We start from the raw sequence: 24216 nt of genomic DNA, 5'->3' as shown, positions 1-24216 counted from the left end.
TCATCCAACCCGTTATATCCTAACTAGAGGGTCACAGGGGTCTGCCGGAGCCAATCCCAGCCAACTCAGGGCGCAAGGCAGGAAACAAACCCCAGGCAGGGCGTCAACTCACCGCAGGGCACACACACCCAAGAACCAGGCATACACTAGGGACAATTTAGGATCGCCAATGTACCGAACCTGCATGTCTTTGGACTGTGGGAGGAAACCCACGCAGGCACGGGGAGAACATGCAAACTCCATGCAGGGAGGACCCAGGAAATGAATCTGGGTCTCCTAACTGCGAGGCCGCAGCGCTACCCACCGCAGCCTTCTTAATTTTAACATGTAAATGTGCAAGTTTTAAAATATGAAAGACTAGCAGGTTTGACAATGCTGTTATCTAAGATGGAGAAGCTGGCATGTTTTCTGGTTTGAAGTTTGCGTGCATCTGCAAAGGAAATAAATGTTAGCAGTTACACTGAAAAGGGAAAAAGAAGGTAAAATAACACAACATATTGGCTGTAAAGGTAGGTTTAGGTATGCAACTGAAAAGGAAAGAAAGAGCAGGTAACACATATAGGAGGAAATAAAGCCAGAGCTGAGAAAACATGGGCGTAGGTGAGAAAAGGCTGGCATTAGAGAAGATGAAGGGAGAGATTAAAAGGTTGAGATGTAGAAAGGCTGAGAATGAGTCTGACTTCTTCTGTTTTTCTTTGAAAAGTGTCTTTGAAGCCCTGTGAAGGAACACAAACACAGAGGGTAGAAAGCCTACGATCTGAACGGCTCCAACGCTTCCTGAAACCGTCTCCCTGTGTCGCCTACGTAGATGGCTGGACGATTCTCACCAGAAATGCAGTAGGTAACATTGTTAGACTGGCAAATGGCCCGCTGTTTAACATTGAATTTGCCAGAGGGACCAGATACAAGAGTGACATATCAAGTGACAGAGCCTCAACTTGTGTCACACTTTCACTGCATGCCTAATTCCGCCAACACCTTGACACTGAAAGACAATCGTCTGCTCTTTGCCCATTCATTCCGTTTATTTTTTTTTATAACTAAAAAAGACACAGACCTCTGGTCCTCAAATAAAGGTGGGCTCATGCAGAGCATGCTGAACATTTTGATTTTAGCTATGCATTCCTTATTCTCCAGTGTGATCAAAGAAAGCTCCACAATGAGCACATCGCCGATGTAACCCTTCTGACTTCTGCTCTTCAGGCATACACAGATGTGTGGATGTTGTTTGGTGTGAAGCCATGCTAACCCAATGTCCAACCTCACCAGCATGTATCACGTTGTAAGCGTTCGATTAAGACCAAGGTCACAGTTTTAGCCCCGGTGGGTCACAAGTAATTGTGAGTTTGTAAATGAAGTGCCTCCTGTGTTTGGCTTTACGGTCCGTTTGGAGGTTGTGTCACTTGTTCTTCTTTATGCCATAACTGTGTGCCTCTGCTTCCACGATTTGTTTTATGCTCAGCGCACAGCCATTTCTGGAGCTGGCACTCTTTTTCGTTCCTTTTAGATAAGCAGTTGTGCAATTTATTTTATGCCCAGCAGATGTCACTGCTCTTCTTTTTCTCTCTCTGCCATGTCAACTGCTCCTATGTGGGTCTAGCAGCGGACCTCCAGAGCGCCATCCGTTGAGGAGAATGTCGCTTTGGATTGTATGTCCAGTGATGTTACATGATATGCCCAGTTAGACTGTGGTTAAAATTAAGGTTTAAGGAGGGTTTGATGAATAACCCAAGTGACACGTACGTGCAATGCAATTGGCGCTTCAGGAGAGCTACTAAACCACAGCGCTGTGGAGGTCTGCCGCTGGACCCTCCTATGCAGTTTGCCATAAGAAAGACATAAACCCTGAGAACTTTGAGGGGGTTGCTGTCAGCCAAATGTTGAGTTTCGCCTGCCACAATCAGGTCATAAGCTTTTGATTAAGACTAAGATCACGGTTGTAAGGCCCAGTGGTTCGTGAGTAATCGCGTGACAGAAAAACACAGCCCTTAGCATTTTATGTATATATCGATTAAATGAAATGTTTTACTTTCCCATTTGATTTTTTTGGCAAAAAAAATCTAATTGACTACATTAAGGTTAAATGTTGTGAAACAATAAGATGTAGGTCAGGGTGGGCGGCAGAAATGGCTTGTCATGCCCACCCAATGTGTCATTCTCATAACCGCCTCAACCCCAGCTATGGTCACAAGCCCTGGATGAAGAAATCTGAACGGCTGAAATAAGCTTCCTTTTTAGAGTCGCTGACTGTCCGTGGCAGGGTGAGGGGCTTAGCGGAGCTGGAAATGAAGCCAGTTGAGGCACGTTCTACATGTAGTTGTGAGGACCCTTCTAGGCATGGAGAGGAAAGGGGGGCGGGGGGGTTCCATCACTCAACTGTCCTGGGAGAGTGAGGGGATTCCCTAAGCAGGGCAGGAGGAAGTTTCTGGTTAGCCTGGTTTAATGTTTCACTACCAAAGACCATCCATCTGTCTACTAAACCTACTTTCTCCTGAGCAGGGCCGGAATTAAGACAAAATTGGGCCTGATGCTGCAGCGCAAAAAAGGCCTATTTTTTCTCGCCATTGGTGCGTGTGCATTCGACACTCACCGTACATGCGCACTCAGACCGACCAAGGAGCCTTCATTGCTTGCGACGCAACTTGCGTTTGCGAGAAAACCTTCTCTTACAAAACAGAGTAAGAAAAAATGAATTTGCAGAGACATTGGGTCAAAGTGACTCAGTTCAGGCTCTTGAGGGTAAAAATTTGTCCACGATTTAAATTTCATAATAGACCAGAATCCTGTCGAGGATTTTAAAAATTCTAAACATCCATGCCGGGCCCACAGGCCGGATGATTAGTTTCACCTTTACAGATAACCATTTAAATAGCCATCGGTTTTTACTGTACTACTAACTTTCAAGGTGAAAAATTTACTACGTGGCACTTACCGAACAATAATAAAGTGGCAAGAATCCCCAAGATATTGCAAAAAACACAGCCAAATTACTAAATAAACTGTTTAATGTAAAATTGATAGCATTAACTTGAAATCTTTGGTTAACAATAAACACAACAACGTTATAGTTACATCACAGCGCAAAGAACAATATAAACTGTATAATAAGTAACGCTGTGTCTAGGCGTCCGAAAGTCGGACTCCAAATTTCATTCTAAGAATTATTTTGAGGTTAAAATAGCTAAGGAAAACAGCTTCTGGAAAATTCTCTTCTGTTTTCATCTGGGCCTATTTCAGGAATGGGCCTAATGCTGCAGCATCAATAGCACCCACCTTAATCTGGCCCTGCGTATGAGCATGGTTGTGAGGATAACAGGAGTCTGTCCAAGCAAGCATGGGGCGCAAGGCAGGAACAACACCTTTACAGGGCATCAGTCCATCACAGGCTACCAAAGACCTCCCAAGACAAAGGGGACGAGACTGAACAATACAATACCAAAAATCAACAAAAAGAACCCAGAAGCACTGAAACCAAGTGACCAGACTGCTATGGGTGGGTTTAGGTCCAACTAGTCAGGCTAGAGAAACACTTCTCGGTGCCCACACATCTCACCTAGGGGTGCAGTGTTGTTAGAAGTTGGGATTTCAGTTTTTCAAACCTGCTGCCTTTCCTCAATAGCACTGAATGTAACTGCGTGCCCTGTTTGTGAGAAAGCCCGTGTTTATGCAAAAAGCGGCACTCACCAGTCGTCTTATTTTTTTTCCTCTTGTTAACAAAAGTGTAGAAACAAACCAGAGGGTTGCTGTGCCCAATGACATTTGTATGCCTTTAAGCAGCAGGTGGTGTGGCAAAGTGGCTGCAACTTTGGGCCCAACTGTGTGACTGTGAGTGAGTCACTTATGTTAAAATGTCTGTAAATAATTGGAACACAGCCTGATCTTCTGTCCGTCAGATATCTAATCATTTTCGACATGAATGATTCCGTGTTTCCTGCCTCTAGTCTAGTTGTCGTTTCCTTCTGCACAAAGCATGGCTGCTCTGGCTGCACGATCTATGGCTCATGGTCAGTTGTGTCCTTATTGCTTCGCTTTGATGTTATCACCTCACCCAGTATGGAGATGTTGGTTTGGTGTGTTATGAGCACGTGACAAACGGGCGTCCTGTAGGATGCCTTAAGACCTTACGCTGCCACTCTTCACATCTGCCTTTCGTTCCTTTTCCTGGTTTTCCTCTGGACTTAACCAATCAATGTATGACAATCAGATCTAATCCTGCAGACTGCCATTGCTAAAAGTGTGCTGTCTCTTTATTTGTGTCTTCCATGCACCACAGCGCTGCTCAGCTGGAGGTTGAAAAGAGACTTCTTTACCACTCTTTTTATTTTTTTCATAAAAGATAAAACTTCATAGACTGAATAGCATCAGCAGCAGTTGTGACCCTTGCCCCTTGTCTGCTAGTGAAATTATGGTACCTCTCAAAGCTAAGAGGGTTAGTCTGTCGGGTAGAGTGCCCGTAATATGTTAAAGGTACACTCCATCCAAAAATAAAGCTAAGATTTTACTTACCCCATGTACTTTGTAGGGGTAGCCAAGAAGAAAATTGCATGTCATGTTTTCTTAGAGAAAATACATACATTAGAGATTTTCATAAATGAGATTGATAGGTGACCAGTGCTCGACAGTGGCAAATGCTGTGAAAAGCATTCCATGTAAACAATAAGAAAACATTTTACGTTGCTCATGTCGCATATTTCACGTTTTCAAAAGCCACTAGCTCCAAACAAGCAAAACAAAAGCATTTTTGATAAAATGCTGTTAAATAGTTACTTCCATAACTCTCAACACGTACGCAAAGAGTAAAGCCAAAGGTGGACAGGAGGGACTGTCTGACTTGAAGACCCGCCTTCCCCATTCATTTATTGGTCAAGAGTCCTGGTTTCAATTCAGAGTGTCCCTCCCGCGACTCTTTGATTTCCTGTTGACATGCAGGCTGAGATTTGTGTAACTATTTAACAACATTTTGGCACAAATTCCTTCGTTTTGAGCTAGCAAACGTATAAAACACATGGATCATGTGACATGGGGTAACGTGAGATTGTGCACCATGGGTGTTTTTTTACAACATTTGCCACTGTGCAGTGTTGATAATCTATTGATCCTGTTCATAAGAATTTCTCTTATGTACTTTCTCCAAGAAAACATGAGATTAAACATTTTTCTTGTACATAGGGTATGTAGCATATAAAAAATGTAATTTTTGGGTGGAGTATTCCTTTGAGAAGTGACCAGATAGGATGAGCATTTTATTAGTTGTTTGAAAAATTAGGTGAGCTTGCAATCCTGTGAAACTGTCCTGTGCTAATTTGACTCTCGCTGTGATTTCTAGTTGTGTTATCTGACATCCTCAAACATCGAGATCAGCAACTGCGTGGTTAAGTCTGACATCCCCTCTGACTAGATGTCTGGTGTCTGTCTCCCAGTCAAACACTGACAAGCTCAGCCTTCCAAACAGTAATGTGTGACTTCAATCCCTGAAAACATCCAAGCAATATATTCTGCTGTGGGCCAAGATCTTCCACAAAGTGTGATTTGCATCTTGATTGAGTGATGATATCGGCCTTCTACATTGTAAATTCTAAAGTTAGCTGTGAATAATCTGGCAGATCTTCCCAGTCATGAAAACCTGATTTTAGCTGACAAGATCATCTTGATGAAAGCAGCCCACCAGTCAGCAAATCACCTCTTCAAGCACTATAGCCTGACCTAATGGTGATTAAGCATGGACTAACTGGTGAGATCAGCATATCAAGTAGTAACATGTATCATACACCCTGAGATAACATTTCCAAGCAATGAATTAGGCCATAAACCTCGCTTAAATGTTTGGATAAATCTTCCAAACAGTTAACCCTGACTTAAATAGTTTTAAAAGAAGGATACCAGCCATCCACGTTATGAGTCCTGAATAACACTGAACATTAGTCTACATTGACTTTAAACTGAACTAAATGATGAGGGTAGACTGTGAAACAGTCAAGTGTGCTTCTCAAAGACTGCAGAGTCACCTAAGCCTGGACTACCTGATGAGGTCAGCTGATGAAGCAGTGAAGAGTCACTTAACACATGGCTAACAGATGAAATGTGCCTTCCACTTAGTAAAATGAGGCTTAATCCTTGGATGGACTAAGCCTGTCAAATAAAACTTGAGTTCAGTTTATGAGCTCAGTTTACCAGTCATGACATTTTGACATAATCTTTGGACTACCTGATGAAGTTGACCTTCCCCACAATAAAGTAAAACTTGGGTTATGACTAACTAATATAAAAATAATTCCACATGGTAAATTATGATGCAAGTTTTGATAAACTGAGGAGTTTAGACGGTGAAGCGGTCTGTCCAATCCGCTCTTTGGAGTAACATTTGTACGCTAGAAATGCCATGGAGACCCCAAGGGCTCCTCGTTACAATATGCATATGTCATCATGTTCAAAATTCCAAGGGGAATGGGTTCTTGTTATAATATGTATATATCATGGAGCTTGAAATTTCAAGGGGGTGGCAATGTGGCACTTGTATCGCCTCTGAAGAGGCAAGTGGAGTCAGGCCAGCTTGAGTTAATAGTGATGGGCGATTCACGAACAATTCATTCATTTTGAACGACTCTTTTTGGTGAATCATATGAACCGATTCACGAGCACAAACAAATCATCTCAGTGGAGCTCAACGGAAATGGTAAAGCATACGCATGTCCTGCAAAATGCCGTCAACGTTTTCCTCTTCACTTGTAGATTTTTAAACTAACATGCGCAAGAAGCGCCTGACTCACGAGTCTCGACTCATTTGATTTGTAAATAAGTTGCTACCCGAGAATCAGTCTGAAGATTCTCGTTCATTTGATTTGTGAATGAATCATTACGAGTTGCACATTCTAATTCACTCGTGATTCTGTAACAAAATGCCTTATTTTAATTATGTGTCTTAAATGTGTAATCAAGCTTTGAGTAGAGAAACTGGACAATGGTATGTGGAATGTATAAAATATATAGTTAGATACCAATTTCTATATAATTATGTACCTATTAATAATAAAAATGATGTTAATTATATACACATATATTGTGCATATATATCTAAATAATGTTCAGATTATTAAATTATACATTTGTGATGAAATCAGAGAGAAGACTTTTCGCATACGCCAGACTCTAAACAAATCAAAGGAATCAATTCACTTAAACAGTAAAGAGAATCGAATTGTCCATCACTATGAGTTATCTGTAACTAAGTTTGGTACGGAAGTCAAGGTTTTAGTGATGATCCAACACTAGTAGAGTCTAACTTAAGCCCTGGCTACCTTTTTGAATCACCATTTCAAGCTTTAAAAGTCAGATGTCCGTCTTGACCAGATGATGGATCAGCCTCCCGAGTAGGATACTATGACATGGGCCTTGACTAAGAGATATTGACCAGCTCTGGCCAACAGAAAGGATAGCCGAGTCATTGATAAATTGTGACTTGAGCCTTCATTATCAGATCAGATCAATCTCTCAAGCAGTCAAGTGCAACGTAAATGTTGAGTATCTCATGGAACCTTTGGGAAGCCGATGAGGTTGGTCTTCTACGCTCCTAAAGTACGATGTTGTATGAGCCTTGACTAGCTGATTGATTAGCCATTCCAACACTAAACCTTCATTCCATGAGGAGATTAAGAAGAAACACAAAGTAACTTGAGCCTCAGCTTATGGGTAGAATAGTAGTAATAAGACATACGTGTTGGCTAGCTGATGAGATCAGCATCCCGAGAAATATGTTGGGCCCCAGGCCAAGAGTAGTAGATGATGTAGCTTTCACAAATGGTTCACACATCCTCAGTCGCCAGCAAGGAAGGTCTCCAGGCTCCATCGGTTGTCTGCCCCAATCCTGTTCTTCTTCCCTCTTACGATGTTTTCACATTAATTGAAGAGCCAAACCATTAAAAAGTTGAATAGGACAATCATGAGCAGGATTCCTTTGGACACAGGCTTTCTCTTCCTAGTCCCATGCAAATCAGAAATTCTAAATTTTTCTTAAAGCTTTGCCCCTTGAGGAACGCAACCAGACATGTGATCTTTGAAGACGACCTTTTCGTAGGTGTTTAGGAGGACTCTGTACTGGACAGGCTCGTTCTGTGCAGTTCAGTGTGACTGAAGAGTCTGCCCCACGTTTTCATTTATTTTTTTATGTCCTAGTCTGGGTTTTGTATTCTGTGAACTTGTTGACGCTTTATATATTTCAGACCATCACAGTTGTATTTTGATATGTGTTGTGAAAAATGAAGAAATAAATAAATGTTCTTTAAATAACCCACTACCTCTCTTTTGCTGTAATTCTTCTGAAATCCAGTCGGTGTGTGTGGACTTGGCAAGCGGTCAGGAGTGTTTGTTCAGCGTCTTGCTTTACAGGAATGGCCAAATGAGACAGTTTTGGTGTTTGGTGGGATCTGAATGGACTCCCATTGCATGCAAACACCTGATTGATCAGACGAGCATACAGCATAATGATGGTGAGGCCTGGTCACTGGGTCATAATGGTATGTAATGAAACCATTAAACCACAGCCTTCTGGGTAATGACTTCACCTGTGTGCAGACACAAATGACATCCATCTGACCTCCAGCTAATGAAAGACCCACAGCTCACAAGGTGAAGGTGCACAAACAGTGCTGCCGTCTCAAATCACAATCACTGGCAATGCTAAGATCACTTAGTGCCATCTTCTGTATTCCTGTGGATCTCCTTTGGTCAGTTCAGTTTCCACTTGAAGTCCACCACCATGTCTTCCAGGGACATCCATTCCAAAACAAGTTCCTGCTCTTCGCGTACTGCGAGCTGGCTAGGCCTTACACCCAGGATGAGCCATCTTCTTCAAATCTTTGTACAAAGATGGTGATGTGCATTCATTTCACGCCCATCTATGCATCTCCTCAACTGTCTCACATGCTCTGTATTAAAAGCCGCCAATCCCTGGCATGCGTGCAGTATTGTCACTCTGGGGACACTCTGTTTAGAGGCACACCTTGTGAACAGGATATCCGGAGTTTGTGTAGCGTAGCAGCCATCCAAGCAGCTGACTGAGCAGGCTGGAAACGTGGCCAGTAATGCGTAAGGGGCTGGACTGTAACACACAAGGCTGCCAGTTCAAGGCACATTACTGACTTACTGGCACCCCAGAGTGAAATAACAGAAGAGGAACAGCTGCTCAGTTCCTATTAGCCCAAAGCGCCAATTCACCTGGAGGGGCCTGAGCAACCGAGGCGTCCAGAGAGGACACTGAAATGAAAAAGGCATTCATTGCAATCCCTTACCATACATGCAGAGGTGCAGCAATAATCTGAAGGAAGTCACAGACACGTCTGCTTTGGCTTGACAGTCTCCAGAGGTGAGTAACTGCTGCAGACCCCTGTCTTTAACTTGCATGAGTATCAGTGGTTTTCTCTGAAAAATAAAGCAAATTAAGCATGGATAAGGGCATCAGGGAAAAGAAAGAAAGAAAGAAAGAAAGAAAGAAAGAAAGAAAGATAGTTACCTTTTCCGGTCCACAGCCTCCCATGCCCTTTGACTCCATTCAGTAAAACATTGCTCCAGTCATGGAGGTGTCGCCCCCTTGTGGCCAGTTGCATTACACTGTAAAGTGACCTCCTGTTTAATGTCAGTCATTTGGTCACTGAGTGGTCTCAAGTTGAGTGTCTTAAACTTACAGCGCTCTAAAAGTATAACTGTACTGGGCACGTGGCATTTGTAAGCCACTTTGGAAGAAAGAAAATCATTTCTTTTATTAGTACATAGCTCTCTTCTTTCTTGCCTAGCATGCCCATTTAGACTGGCACACTAACCAGTGGTGTCATTGGGAGTGGGCTTCTGGGGCTTTAGCCCTTGGTCACAGATGCCCAGACCCTATTCTTCAGAGACACCCCCCAGTTTCTTTACCTTTGGCAGCCCGGCCCCCCCTTCCTTCTGTTATGCTACCTGATATGTATGGATGGTTCATCTAAACCTCCACGGGTGGCGACCCCCCATCATCAATGATGCAAAACTGCATATGGGATTTCACCCTTCCAGTTTGCAACTAAGTGCATTAACAGAGGGGTGTTAAGCTCCAGATAAGTGTTAACGCTAGAGACGCCCCTGCTTATAAGCCCCTCGTGTTAGAATGCGGTGGGCTTGTGTCATGGTGCTGCTGGTTTAATTCCCTCCACTGACTCATTGGGACCCTGACTGAGTCGCGTCATTTGCAGGTTCATAAACATCTGTTCGATAAAACCTTTTGTCCAATTCAGGGTCCCAATAAGCTGGCAGCTATAGGCACAAGGTGGGCACCACTCCATTGCAGGGCACACTCCCCGCCCCCCACTTTCATGCATTGGTGTCTCCAGTTAATGTAAGACAAAGCAGGACGTGAGATGGAAAAGTGAGATGGAAAAGGGGGACATGCGGGGAAAGCCGAGAAACTGCACACTGATGGGGAAGTGGGCTGAGATTTGCACCCAGGACTCTGTGCTTTGAGGCCGTGACGTGGTGAGCATTTGTGGTTTGATGAATGTGGCAGCGAAAAGGAATTAACACAAGATTGATGGCCACTGGGACTCCAGCCGCTCCAAGCAGGCAGTCGGCCTTTCCTTTTCTTTCTTTCTTTCTTTCTTTCTTTCTTTCATTTTGTTCCCCTACTGCTCAGCCCCACACTTTGTCATTACATTGATTGATGAACTTTAATCCCAAGGGAGTGTTTTTATTCCACAGAGGAATTTGTCACAGCAGGAAGCGACAAACGGACAGATACAAGGAAATGAGCCGAGAGTCGCACACGACAACTAAAATGCGAGCCCCTCAGCGGCACATGAAAGGGCCGAGCCGCAGCCCCCTAACGGAATGTGACGAGGAGCTGCCAGTTCTCACGCTTTGATTTCTCTGGCTGCGGTGGTCTCCTGCGCCTCATCTCCTTTCTCTTGTGCCCACATCAACATGATAAACTAACAGAAGCTCCGAGGCCAGAAAGGAGAAGTTTGTCTTTCTCTCCCTCTCATCATGGCACGCCCAGCGGCTCCAAGCAGTTCCTGCCTGCTACGAGGCCGCATACCTTTGTGTCGACACGCTGAGTCCCACCCCACACTCCACACTCACAGACCTCCGACACAAAGCAGAGCTCTCCAGTGTGTGGCTGCCAAGAGACCGAGGCACAGCCGGGACGCAGATTGATTGCGCCTTTAGATTTCTTTTTTTTTTTTTTTTCACTTTTTAAGGGGAAATCCAAAGGAGCCGCACTTGAATGACTCGGGCATAGCCCACCAGGAGTTATGGAGTCACTCTGGGACTATCAGTTCAGGATTATCATGCTCGGAGATTCCACAGTTGGCAAATCGTCCCTGCTGAAGCGCTACACTGAGGACGTCTTCATCAGCTTCATCAATCAGACGGTGGGGGTCGACTTCTACGTGCAGTTCTTCGAGGTGGAGCCGGAGGTCAAAGTCAAGCTGCAGTTCTGGGACACGGCCGGGCAGGAGAGGTTCAGGTGAGTGGAGATTAGAGGGTCCATCACCTCGCCTTTCAGGCCTATTTGGTGGTCTTTAAAGGTCAACAGGAATGGCTTTTTTCACGTCGTCATTGTCTTTTCTGTTTGTGTGGCTCGTCCCCTGGCAGGCTAAGTGGCTCTGTTGGGCTCGACTAACAGCGTCGTGAGCGGCAGGCCGGTGCCTTAGCCGCATGGCCACAACACCTGAGGCGGGCTGCCACCTAGGGGCAGGAATGGGAGTGGCACTAATGGGAGTGACACTGTGGGCAAAAAAAAGAGACAGAGAATAAGAAAAGGTGAAGCAAAATACAAAAAAAAGGATGACCGCTGACGATCCACCAGGCACAATTAAATAAATACGCAAATACATACAAATATTGAGAAAATGATACACGAGCATACATAATTAAATGTTTCTGATGCTTACTTCGTTATGTATGATTTAATCATTTCTTCATGTGTTTATTTCAGTGGCACCACTTTTAATGAAAACTGTCACTTTTACCCGTCAGAGCTGAGAGGGCGGGCACTAGCGAGTCCTGGCTTTTGATTGGTCTAGGAGTCGCTTACCAGGCACTTCTAGAGCCCCTACATGTTGTGAGCAGCTAAGGGCTCCTTAGTACAAAACGTTCAAAAGAAATACCTCAAAATGCCCACTCGGGGGGTTATGAAGCCCCGCTGGGGTCCAAAGTCTCGTTTTATGTCTTTTTTTTTTTTGTTCCACTTGAGGTGCACTCGTGGTACTTTCTCTTATTGTCTGCTGTTTCCATGTCTTTTGTGGGTGAACCTGCCAATCACCGCCAGGAGCTGCCAGCTGCCCTACAAGTCTAGGGGGTCTTCGGCAGTCCCCGGCCGCTCATTCTGAATACACTTTGGAGTTTTCCTTGAGTTACTGAGTTCCTAATGGGCTGATTGGGATTTAATGGATCTGCGCTCCGTTTGCTGTCTTTTGACCACTCTTTGGATTCTTGTACAATTCCTTACTGTTTCAGGCGACTCCATTTTGTGTTTATGTGCTCTATGGCAGGGGTCGCCAAGTCCGGTCCTGGAAGACCACCGTGGCTGCAGGTTTTCATTCTGACCCTTTTCCTAATGAGTGCCCTGTTTGTGCTGCTAATCCACTTCTTGTGAATTCATTTGAATTGACTTCTCTTCTGCTCCCATGAATTGCTTCATTTCCTTCCTTAAACAGAAATGAAATATGAAGTGAGTAAGCCAACAGAAGACCACCTACTGTAAGGCAGGGCCTCAAACGCCAACCAATTTCACTCCAACCAGTTGCTTCATCAGTCGGCGAGTCTTGTCGTGAATTGAACCCGCTCTTTATTTCCGTGGCTCTCAGTGTGCGATAGCAGACGTGTCCGACGTTGTTGATTTCCTCTTTTCTAAGAGCAGCGTTAAAATGTTAAGGGGACCTGAGCGGACCGATATCCCTGAGACCCTTCATCTTTCTTTATTTTCAGATATTGTGTGACCGATACGGTTTGCTGGTCGTGTTTTGTATCTCATTATTGTTTGGCAGCTCATTAAGGAAAAAGAAACAATCAAGGGGTCTGAGTCTTTGAGAGCAAGTCAATGAAAATGAATTAGCAAAGACAGGTCACTCATTAAGGAAAGGGTTAGAATGAAAACCTACAGGCATGGTGGTCCTCCAGGACCGGAGTTAGTGACCCCTGCTCTGTGATCTTCATTCACCTTTTATTTGATAAAGATTCAACGTTGCCCTTTTAGTATCTCGCCAAGGTTTTTAACAGGATTTCCCCCTGAAGAATACATTTTAAAAAATTGTACAAACTGAACCATAAAATAGTGCACACATCACAACCAAAGTGTGAGAGCATTGAAATATGACAAAATACAATTCTGATCAGGTATGGATGAATCTCCCGCAATTTCCTTCTTTGATATCCTGTCCTTTGTGATGCCGCCTGCCAAACACGTTTATCATCCGTGACCTGAGCTGCGATTCAATGGACTCTCAATGGAGTCTCTCGCCTGCAGTTCATTCCTCGGTTCAGTACATGAACTGATTGTTTTGGTGAACTACTTCACTGCCCTGTACTGCGAGCCTCTTCTCTGCAGTCTGTGAACGATCTCGCAACGGTTCTCCAGACCAGTAGGGGGCATACTGGTTCATTCAAGCACAGTCCGTGTAGCGAGACGGTCACAGTCACTCAGTCGGGGGGGCGGGGGGTGCTCGGTGTCATCTACCACGTCAGTCATTGGCTAGTTGTCGTCATCACCGTACTGATCAGACATATATTGGTAGACGCCGCATTTACTGGGTTGTCCAGTCGACACGATACGTCAGCGCGTCCGCCCTATTGCGAGTGGCAAAAGTGCCATTTAAACTAATCCAGGTAGACGTGGAAACTGGGTTTTCTGATGAGAAAGCAGTAACGTTTAAAACAGTATCGTTTACATACAACAGATTTTGGCGAACTGTTTAATTGTAATTATTTACAACCACTTATACACTAATAATGGCAATTATTAAATAATAAAAATAATAATAATTATTATTATTAAATAATTACTCCCATATAAGTAACATTTCTCGGACTGCCTTCTTCCATCTCCGAAATATTTCTAGATTTCGTCCTGTTCTTACACAACACAGTACTGAAGTATTGGTTAATGCCCGAGTCACCTCCATATAGATTACTGTAATGCTATTCTATCTGACATCCCACAAAAACGTATCCATCGCTTACAACTTCTTCAAAATTCTGCTGCCAGGATAATAACCTGCTGTTCTAAATCCACTGAACATATTACAGCTACTCTCTCTCAGCTTCACTGGCTCCCTGTTCACTACTGAATACGATACTAAATCCCGCTCTGAACATTTAAATCTCCCCCCTACCTCACCAATCTCCTCCAGACTTAACACTCCTTCTCGCTCACTCAGATCCTGTAATTTGAGAGTATTCAGTCTGGCAATATGGTGCAGCCTTAGTTTGTGGAAGACAGACACAACTAAAGACGTGAGCATAAAATGATGGTTGTCAATTTCAAATTGTGTTTCCTCAATGTGCTCCTTGAGAAAAAAATCACATCACCTGAACCAATCTCAGGCCGAACAAACTGATTGATCAAAGATACACTGACAGCTTGCCCTAATGTCGGCTGTCGGATAACACGCTCAGCTACTTTGACCACCTTGACTGGACCCTCAAAAGGAATCATCAAACCTCCTTTGTATTTTAAATGTGAGTGAGTGGTAGCTTTGACCATATGATGCCGGTACAGCATCTGTTACCAAACTAGCACGGCACACATCACAGGACAGCTTTCTCAAAATCCCATCTAGGGGCTACCTGACCTCCCACTGCTTCCTGAGGTGGATTTCTTTGGGAAACCTTCAAAGTTTGAGAAATGTTAACAGCTAACAACAATCTACATAGTTAGTGACTAAATACATTTAGCCAACACGTTGTTTGGAGTCTCACTTGAGCACATAAATGCAAAGCTTTATAGCTTAGCCTGGCATAGCTAACGTTAAGATTATAAAACTAGATTTTCTAATGGCCAAATATAACCAAAACAATTGTTCAGCCTTACCTATGGAATGTAATCCCCCGGGATCTGGTTTGGAGCGTACAGCGGTTTGCACAATGCCAATCAGCACATGTGTGAGGCATCTTTATCGATTACTTCACTCCACAGCAGTGCCACTCGCAATATGGCGGCGTTGACGTACGATGCTGCTGGTCATGTGGCGTCTAGTAATTCTATGTGTATGGTACTGATCGCCTGTTTCCCGAAGCCACTTAACTGAATGTATGATGACAGCTCCAGATGGCGCACACCTCGAAATTATTCACTCTTCAATATCATTGAAACAGGACGTTCGTTCGTTCAGAGACCAAAACAAGTACAAAAGAACTCGTTCGATCATTCGTTGCACATCACTAGTTAAACGTTCGGCACCCATGTGAGCAACAGTGATAATGAAACAAATTAATAAAATAAAAAAAATCTTACAAAAGAATGATAGAAACTCTCCATAGTGCGCTAAGGATGATGATAAAAAAAAGGATATAAAACAAACAATATGAATGAAGGGATTATTACACAGTACAATACATAGGGTCACGTAAAGGCGCGCTTTGATAGATAGACAGATAGATAGATAGATAGATAGATAGATAGATAGATAGATAGATAGATAGATAGATAGATAGATAGATATGAAAGGCACTATATGATAGATAGATAGATAGATAGATAGATGAAAGGCACTATATGATAGATAGATAGATAGATAGATAGACTGACTTTATTTGTTCCAAAGGGACATTTGAGCTTTTTCAAACGTTCAAGAACTGTAGAGCTATGGTGAGTCACAGTTGTCCCAAAGGCCCAGAAGGTTCCTTAACGCTGTAAGCCGGTGGCCTTCTGTTCCTCGCCCTGCCTTACGCTCCGTGGTTTCTACAATCGACTCCAGCTTCCCTTCGACCCTGCCCTGGATAAGCGGTTTTGGAAGATGGCTGGATCTCCAAATGACAGTACAAGAAAATAGAAATAAGAATACAAAGGCCAATCATCCAGACCACAGACTCTGAGCCGTTAACTGAAGTCACCAGGCTGTTCACGTCGCTCTCGCACGCGACAGGGTTAGCGTGAAGATCTACAAAGTTCAGACAATGCAGCAGCGATCGGCCTTCATGGCCAAAACCAGCTGGACAGCAGCCTTGCCGGAGGTGGGAGCTCGTGAACGTTTTGTCAGGTTGTCTCCATAGAAACAGGCAGGGCGGTCGGGGGTCCGTCGTAATCCCTCAGACATGATGTGCCTGGCGCGAGTCTCCAACTGCAAAGGAGTGGCTACTTTGGTGGACTGCAGAGTGCAGTCCTGTGGGCCCCGATGGCTGCAGGTTTGATCTCCTATCTTAATCAAGTAAGCTGTAATTTTCTAGTTCATGTTAAATATGTATGAATTCATTTTGGTTTTTTTTTTATTCTTAATATTCAGTTCTTGCTTAACATTCTCGTTACTTACTGACAAGCCCACCGAAGCAGCTCCTCTTGTGCAGTCCTTTTCGTTTGTCCGCTGCTCTCCTATGACTATGACTGCAAACTTCTCGCAACACAGTAAAATGACAAAAGAAAGAGTCAGGCTGTGCCAAAAAGTGCAAATATTTCTTAATTTCTTGTCCAGTAAATGCAAAGTCAGACAAGTAGCTAACGTCGGCTATTAAACCACGAGAGCAGCTCCAAGTAAATCAAGTCACTGATCAAGAAACTCTTTGGAGCGAAAACCTGCAGCCGCAGGGGAACCCAAGAAACGCCGCATGAGGAAATGGCAGCCGCCAAAGGGTCACGGAAAGCTCTTCATTCAAGTGAACAAGTAACCGGCGGTCCGCTGGACCCTCATGAGGGCCCTCAAGCCCCCCAGGCCAGCAGACGTCAAGCTGTCATCCACTCTGAGCGACTGCAGCACCGCCATCAATCCGAACGCATGTCCGGGGTTCAGCGTCTTTCACTCGCTTCATAAGGACTGCGGTCTGGGGGGCACACAGCGGGTCATCCCTGAGTGGGGTCCCAGGCTGCCGAAAAGCCCACCCGGCCCACTCACACACACACATTCACTCAGTCAGAGCCAGCAAGGGAAGCAAGCAAAGGATTAAAACACAAAAGCCAAGAAAAAAATAAAAACATTTAAACAATAAGTTCCAAGTCAAAGCCGTCTCTTTACCATCCTGGTATTCATTAATTTGTCACATGAAACTGCGATCTGAAGTGAGGCATTTCTGATCAATTTTAAAAATTCCCTGTCAGTTTGTGTACCTTACAATGGGAGTAATGGATACCCGGGCCCACAGGTGAATGAAAAAGTCTAAAAACTCACTAAATTCGTCCGATCGATAATCCAAACACTTTCTATTGAGTACGGATCGGCATCTCGAGATTGCGCCCATATTGCAATACCGCATCTCCGTGGTGCTTAAAGAAGGAAGAAAGGAAAATATTATCGTGACATTCAGCCATTTTCAAATTAAATCTGCGTGTACACCAATCTCAGTCATTAGATAAAAGAGGGAAAGAGCAAAATAAATACATCAATACAAATCACACATCTGACATCCTCCAAAAGTATTCACACATAAAAATACAAAGTAAAAGATGGCAGTCCGTCCACTTCACTATCCTTCGGTCGTTTTATGAATCAAAGCCATTCTCTGAAGCAAGAACTGAGCACTACGGGCTACACGTGCGTCTTTAAGAATGAAGCTGTAAAGAGTCGGAGCTCAGCGACGGGCTGGAAGTGTGAGGCGACTCGGGTCAGGGAATCCCTTAAGGGTCGCACCATGACAGACCCCAACGGCGGCACGGTGGTAAACAGCAGAGCAGCATTCACATCCCGGGTCCTCGCTGCAGGGAGTCTGGGTGGGCTTCCTCCGGGCACTGCCCAAGGGCATGCAGGCTGGGCAAACGGGCTCAGGTGTGTGTGTGAGTGTGTGTGTTTGACTTATGATGGACTGGCACCTTGTCCGGGGTTTTGTCCTGCGTTGACACCTTATTGAACCTGGCAGACCCCCACCCAAAAACACATCATTGCCCCAAGACCCTGGTTTGGATCAAGAGGGCTAGAAAATAACACCACAACAATCAGAAGATAAAAGCAAGAAGTGAAATGTAAACGGTTAAGACTGGGAAGTCACCACAGAGCAAGTCAAAATTCACGGGGGCAAGAAGACAGCTGAGGAAATTAAGGAAATGAAGTCGATATTGAAACAAACAGTGCCATTTTATACCAAAAGACATGACAGATAAGAAATGAAAGGCACTATATGATAGATGTGAAAGGCACTATATAATAGATAAATAGATAGAAAGGCACTACATGATGGACAGATAGATAGATAAATAGATGTGAAAGGCACTATATAATAGATAGATAGATAGATAGATAGAAAGGCACTACATGATGGACAGATAGATAGATAAATAGATGTGAAAGGCACTATATAATAGATAGATAGATAGATAGATAGATAGGAAAGGCACTATATAATAGAAAGATAGATAGATAGGAAAGGCACTATATAATAGAAAGATGGATAGATGAAAGGCACTATATGATGGATAGATTGACAGATCTGTATTTGTCCCCAGAGAGATGTTAGACTTTTTACAGAAGCTCTTTAAATAAATACATAACCAGTTAAATAAATAAACAGACACACACCAGAATGACTAAAACAATGAAAATTAAAAAGAAAGAAAACCTCTGACTTGGCAGACCCAGTCCCAATGAGACATTATTCAGGTGTATTGCTGTTGGTATAATGGACCCCCAGTCGTGTTTCTTGACCCACTTCTACTGAATGATTCATTGGCTGAAAGTCCTCAGTGCTAATGTGTCACTGAGAGGATGTGCAGCGTTGTTCATAATGGCACCGAGTTTTGTTTGAATTCTCTCCTTTGCTACGACCTCCAGGGGGTCCGTGGTGTGCCCCATAGCTGAGCCTGCCCTTTGAATTATCCTGTTGATTGGGTGGGCCTCTCTTCAAGTGATGTTACCAGCCCATCACACCACAGTATTGAAACTTGCACTGGCCACGCATTATAAGCGGAGGGCGTCTTAACAACGTCATTTCAACAAGGAAGTGTTGCAGAACAAAAATATGATTAAAAAAAACACCAAATGAAAGTGAAACTAAAAAGTACTCAACTCTAAAACATTTATGAACTCATGAAAGTCAGCATGCGACACTGCATCATAACAAAGCAACAGTGATATCTCTAACTTTGGACCCCATAACCTTATTAATACCCCATCCACCCACACGAACCAGTCTGCCTTTACTGGTGGGCTGTGCACCTAACGGACCCCATAATGTGAATTCTCGTTGATGTAATTCTCCGTGTTTAACACTCTGGTCCTTTGCCCCTGGCCATTGTTGCTAACCTCGCTCACGGCTTTCTCTTCTCTTCTCTGCTTTGTTACAGATCGGTGACGCGCTCGTATTACCGGAACTCAGCCGGCGGGCTCATAGTCTTTGACATCACCAACCGAAGCTCCTTTGAGAGCGTGCGAGAGTGGCACAAGGAGGTATCTGCCCACGTCCAGCCCCACAAGGTCATCCTCATGCTTGTGGGTCACAAAAGTGACTTGGAGGAGGAGAGAACGGTGACCCGTGAGGAAGGTGAAAAACTCGCCGCTTCTCTGGGCCTGCCGTACATCGAAACCTCAGCCAAGACCAACAGCAATGTGGTCGAAGCCTTTCAACAGCTCAGTGGCGCCATCTACCAGGCCTTGCAGAGCGGGGAGCTGCACCTGCGCAAAGACTGGGATGGAGTCAAGTGTGGAGCTGCTCGGGCTCAGGAGCTCAACGACACTCAGCCGGTGCCCGTGGAAGAGCCGACCAAGTCCTGCGCCTGCTAAGTAGTCAGCCGCTGCCAGGCTCCCTCTGATAACACCAAAATAACGCATTCCAGTATGAAAGAACGTAAACGATAAAAAATGGAGCCGCTTTAATGGAATCTTTGACCTCTGGAGACTGCAGAGTAGACCACAAGATAGCTGCCGTGCGGGTCATTTTGAAACGGCTCAGGAGAGCCGAAGCAACCTCAACAGATGAAGCCTTGGCATTAGGGTGGCAGCGAAAAGAAAAGAGCAAAGAAAAAAATGAAAACTAAGCCATGAGAGGCACAACTGCGTCTAGTCCAGTGGCGGCAGTGAGGCCATGCGGGGCGTCTAGAGCCGCTGACCCGATGATTCAGGGTGACTGTGAAATCTCAAAACGATCTCAGAAGATATTGGACTTTCACTTCTGCAAGGTACAGATCAGTCAACAAGGCCGGAGTGCATGGCGAGTGAACGGCTCTGCAAGTGCAGCTTCCTGGACTGCCCGTCGCTGCCATGGCATCAATCAGCTAGGAAAACGAATAAAAGGAAGCCGACAGGGTCTGTTGGTTGCTTCCTCTCACACCCAATCTGGGCCAATTGGCTCCAAGGCTGCATTTTTTGGATTTTTAAGCCTTGCGTTAATTTATTATTTTTTTTACCAGCTTTGGTTTCTGTGCTCAGAAACTCTTTTCTTGGGTTAAAGGTCTGCTTTACTCATTTTTTAGCCTGGCGCCTTCAGTGGCTTCGGCTGCTCTGCAGGGTCATTCCAGTGTTTCCGTCACGTCCCTATTTAGCACAAGTTATTTTACTGCAATGTTTAAAATGCTTCTGCTGAGCTCAAACATCTAGCTTTAAAAATGTCCTAGTTTAGAAAACTTGACGACTCTCGTCTTTTTACTTCAAAATGACAAAGGTGTTTATTTTATTGTGAGAATTACAAAACTACATTCTCCCAACTTAGCTGTAGAATTGTGCATTGTTTCGGTTATCACCCTAGAGGAAGACAAAGTTTTGTTTGCCCATTTTGTTATGGGGCACCTCCCTTGTATATACGCGAATCATTTTCCTTAAATTAATGAGCAATCTTGTCATTTCTTAGTATGTTGCATATTATTCAAATCGCCCTGTTAATTTCAGTTTTTCTGTAGTATTATCTGTACGTGCAATGTTGAGCAACATTTGCTGTTGTGAACGTTGTTTTTATAATTTATCAAGGACTGTTACATAAAAATAAAAGTTTAAATTCAAACTCTAGAATTCCACTATTTAAAGTCATTATTAACTGAAATTTAATTTATTCTTGTAAAGCACTCTTTATTGAGTGTAGGCTCAAAGCATACAAGTCGACAGGACTAATACAATTACAAATGACCAAAGCCATAATGCATACACATGAAGATACAAATCAGTTAAAACAAACAGTACGGCTGCTCAGGTTGCCTCTCGGTGTGTAACGATAGTCTGCTTTTAAGGAGGTTTTAGAGTTTTTGAGCTGAGGAAAAATCACCGGTGTCTGTTGGTTTGCCTCCTGAACTCCTTTCCGTTTTTCGGGAACAATTTCAACCTCCATATGTGCAGATGCTGAACTCTGCTATCCCCTCCTCCAGACTGAACCCCTCAGATAACTCAGTTTAGATAGGCGACAATGTAGGACGATTAGACAGACATGAAATAATGGCGCTGGGGGAAAAGTGTATTGTATCCGCCCGTCAAGGGTGCCCCATGGTTTACCAATAAATAAATAAAATCCTACACAGAAAAATTGATAATGTAAAACTCAATAAAGCAGTTTTAAATTATTTTAATGGACAGGTACTACGTACCGTTGCAAATAAAGCATAATTACTTACACATCTTTACAGTTTGTTCCCATTTCGTTAGAAATTCTTGAGCATTTTGGAATATCTTCTGTTACATTCTGAACGACATGTCAGTCGGTAACTCTAGTTTTTCGGGAAGGAAGGTGCGTCAGTCAGCCAATCGAGTAACAGGGATTTCTTTTACCACAGCCATGCAGCCAATCTGGAGGCAAAGTTTGCGAGTGGGCGGGTCAAGTGAAAGCGACACCTAAGAGAAGGAAGGCGTGCTAGCCGTCACAGAAGCTGCTGACAGCCAATCAGGTGGACGCATCTCCAGAGCTGATCTTACCGCCAACACGCTATACGGACCAACAGAGTGTAATTGCAGACCGCAGTATCTGAGGTCAGTCATGTAATGCCCCTACATCAAGTAACACCAATAATATTAGACAATGATTAACATTACGGCCCCGTTACACTATGGTTATGATTAGGGTTGTAGGGGGGTTATCCGAGTCAAAGGGCTTTTTTTTTTTTTGACTGGCAAGCTGCAACTAGACCCTTCACCTACGGACTCCAAACGAGTTCAGAATCAGTACGTGACGTATCGTCGTATAGGATACACATACCGAACGCTATAACCGTCAGCAGCAGCCATTTTGATTCATGAAATTTTAAAATAAAACTAGAAACCCGGGCTGCACTCGAAAAAGGCCAGATTTTGGTTTTTATATTCCTGCAGTGACTCCCTCATCCCCGCCCAAACCCAACACATAGACGCACACCCGAGATTTATATTTATTTGGCATGATTGGTATATAGGCTTCCCAATGCTGTGCATTCTCTGAACAACGGACAAACAATAAATTACTTTCGGAAAGTTTCAAAAAAAGGAAGATTAGCTATAAAACAATAAAACGCAAAATAATTTATTGAAAACAATTTAAACGTTTAATGTGAAACTCGGCCCGCAAGGTTTGGAGGAAGAGAAATGCTGAGTATGACCCATTTCCGAATAATCACACCAACAGTTGTCACCTTCTCACCAAGCTTCTTGCTGAAGGTCTTGTAGCCCATTCCAGCCTTGTGCAGGTCTTGTCCCTGACATCCGTTGACAGCTCTTTGGTCTCGCCCATGGTGGTGGAGAGGCTGGGATGGAAGACATTAATTCTGTGGACAGGTGTGCTTTATACACGTAACGAGTTCAGATCAGGAATATCTGTGATTGATTGATTGATTGAAATCTGCGTGCCACGTGGGCACAGAGCCAATCTGTGGGAGGCAGAATTCTGGCTGGGTTGTAGGGGATCAAAGACTTTAACTCTCTCAATGAAATGCAAATCAGTTTATAATTTTTATGTCGTGTTTTTTCTGGATTTTTGGTTGATATTCTGCCTCTCGCCATTAAAATGAAACTACCATATAAATTAGACTGTTCATTTCTTTGTAAGTGAGCAGACTTAGAAATTCAGCAGGGGATTCAAATAGTTATTTCCCCCACTGTACATAGACATTAGGGCAAAAAATACAGGCTACCAAATGTTGATAATAATCCAGTAATAATAATAAAAATAATTGTCAAACTGCTGTAGAATAGCAGACAGAGACTTGGTAAAGTGAACTTAAACAGGACTGCAACTGTAGATCACTTAAATGCAATACTAAAGACAGACTTAATTAAACGCAAAAGTATTTCTCAAATGGGCTTACATTAATATTTAAAACTCCACAAATCCTGCCCTCTGTTGTTCAGCTCCATCAATGACTTGATACTTATTTTCTTCACATTTGCTCCTTATCCTGCCGCACTGAATCATTCTCTATAGATAGAAAGCCTGATGCTCTGCACTCATTGAATAATAATACTGCATTATTTGTATAAACTAGCAATGACAGGGTAAAAAAAGGAATCCTGGGTAAATGTTAGAGATAACGCAATACTTCAATTTCACTGAATATTTCGGGTTACATTTTGGGTTTGGCCAAACAGCGAGGACTTTTTGGACTGCATATATCGTCTGGGGGAGTAATACGGGCGTACATTTCATATGTTTATTACTTTTTGATGTTGTCTTTGTAAATAGTTGAATATGTTTAATGTGTAACATATCCAATTTATCAAGACTGTTCGGTTTGTATAGTAGGGCTGAGGTCCCCGATTTTCAAATCATAGGGGGCACCATTACTACACAAATCGGTGACCTCACCACCCCTCAAAAGTTGAGATTTGCTACAAAATGTCACCTCTTCCATAAAGAGCTGTGATTTGAAGAATCCTTTAAAACTGCCAATATTAGCAGTTAATGAGCTACTACAAAGCAGAGGAAAACGGAATAAGAAAGGACGTCAATTTACGGTATGGATCAAGATTTAAATATGAAAAGGGTCAGGACAAAAACCAGCCTCCAGGAGCCAAGGTAGGAAACCCTTTTACACAAAGGCTTGGCTTAATGGTTTCCACGTGAAAGTTAGCAGGTCAAAGCACATTGCTAAAGTTATCACTTGCTTGCTTTTGTTTTAGCTACCAAACTGAAAAGAAAAAAAGAAAAAAACAAAAAACGTAAGTAAGTCAGAAG

General features: G+C 43.5%; 1 protein-coding gene across 2 annotated transcripts; it reads left to right on the top strand.

The window, feature by feature from the left end:
• Positions 1-9147: 9147 nt before the first annotated feature.
• On the top strand, positions 9148-21887 carry rab42b (RAB42, member RAS oncogene family). Of its 2 annotated transcripts, XM_039740054.1 has the most exons (3): positions 9148-9358; positions 10717-11485; positions 19442-21887. In XM_039740054.1, exons 2-3 carry the CDS (start codon positions 11271-11273, stop codon positions 19875-19877), a joined length of 651 nt encoding a protein of 216 aa, XP_039595988.1. In that variant the 5' UTR covers positions 9148-9358; positions 10717-11270; the 3' UTR covers positions 19878-21887. The 2 variants fall into 2 exon arrangements, with proteins under 2 accessions (XP_039595988.1, XP_039595989.1); XM_039740055.1 differs by lacking the exon at positions 9148-9358 and having other exon boundaries at positions 10703-11485.
• The last annotated feature ends 2329 nt before the right edge of the window (positions 21888-24216 follow it).

This window comes from Polypterus senegalus, chromosome 17, assembly GCF_016835505.1.
Source record: "Polypterus senegalus isolate Bchr_013 chromosome 17, ASM1683550v1, whole genome shotgun sequence".
NCBI classification, from domain to species: Eukaryota; Metazoa; Chordata; class Cladistia; order Polypteriformes; family Polypteridae; genus Polypterus; species Polypterus senegalus.
Note: the sequence above shows the minus strand (reverse complement) of the source record. Positions and strands in the feature narration are given on the sequence as shown.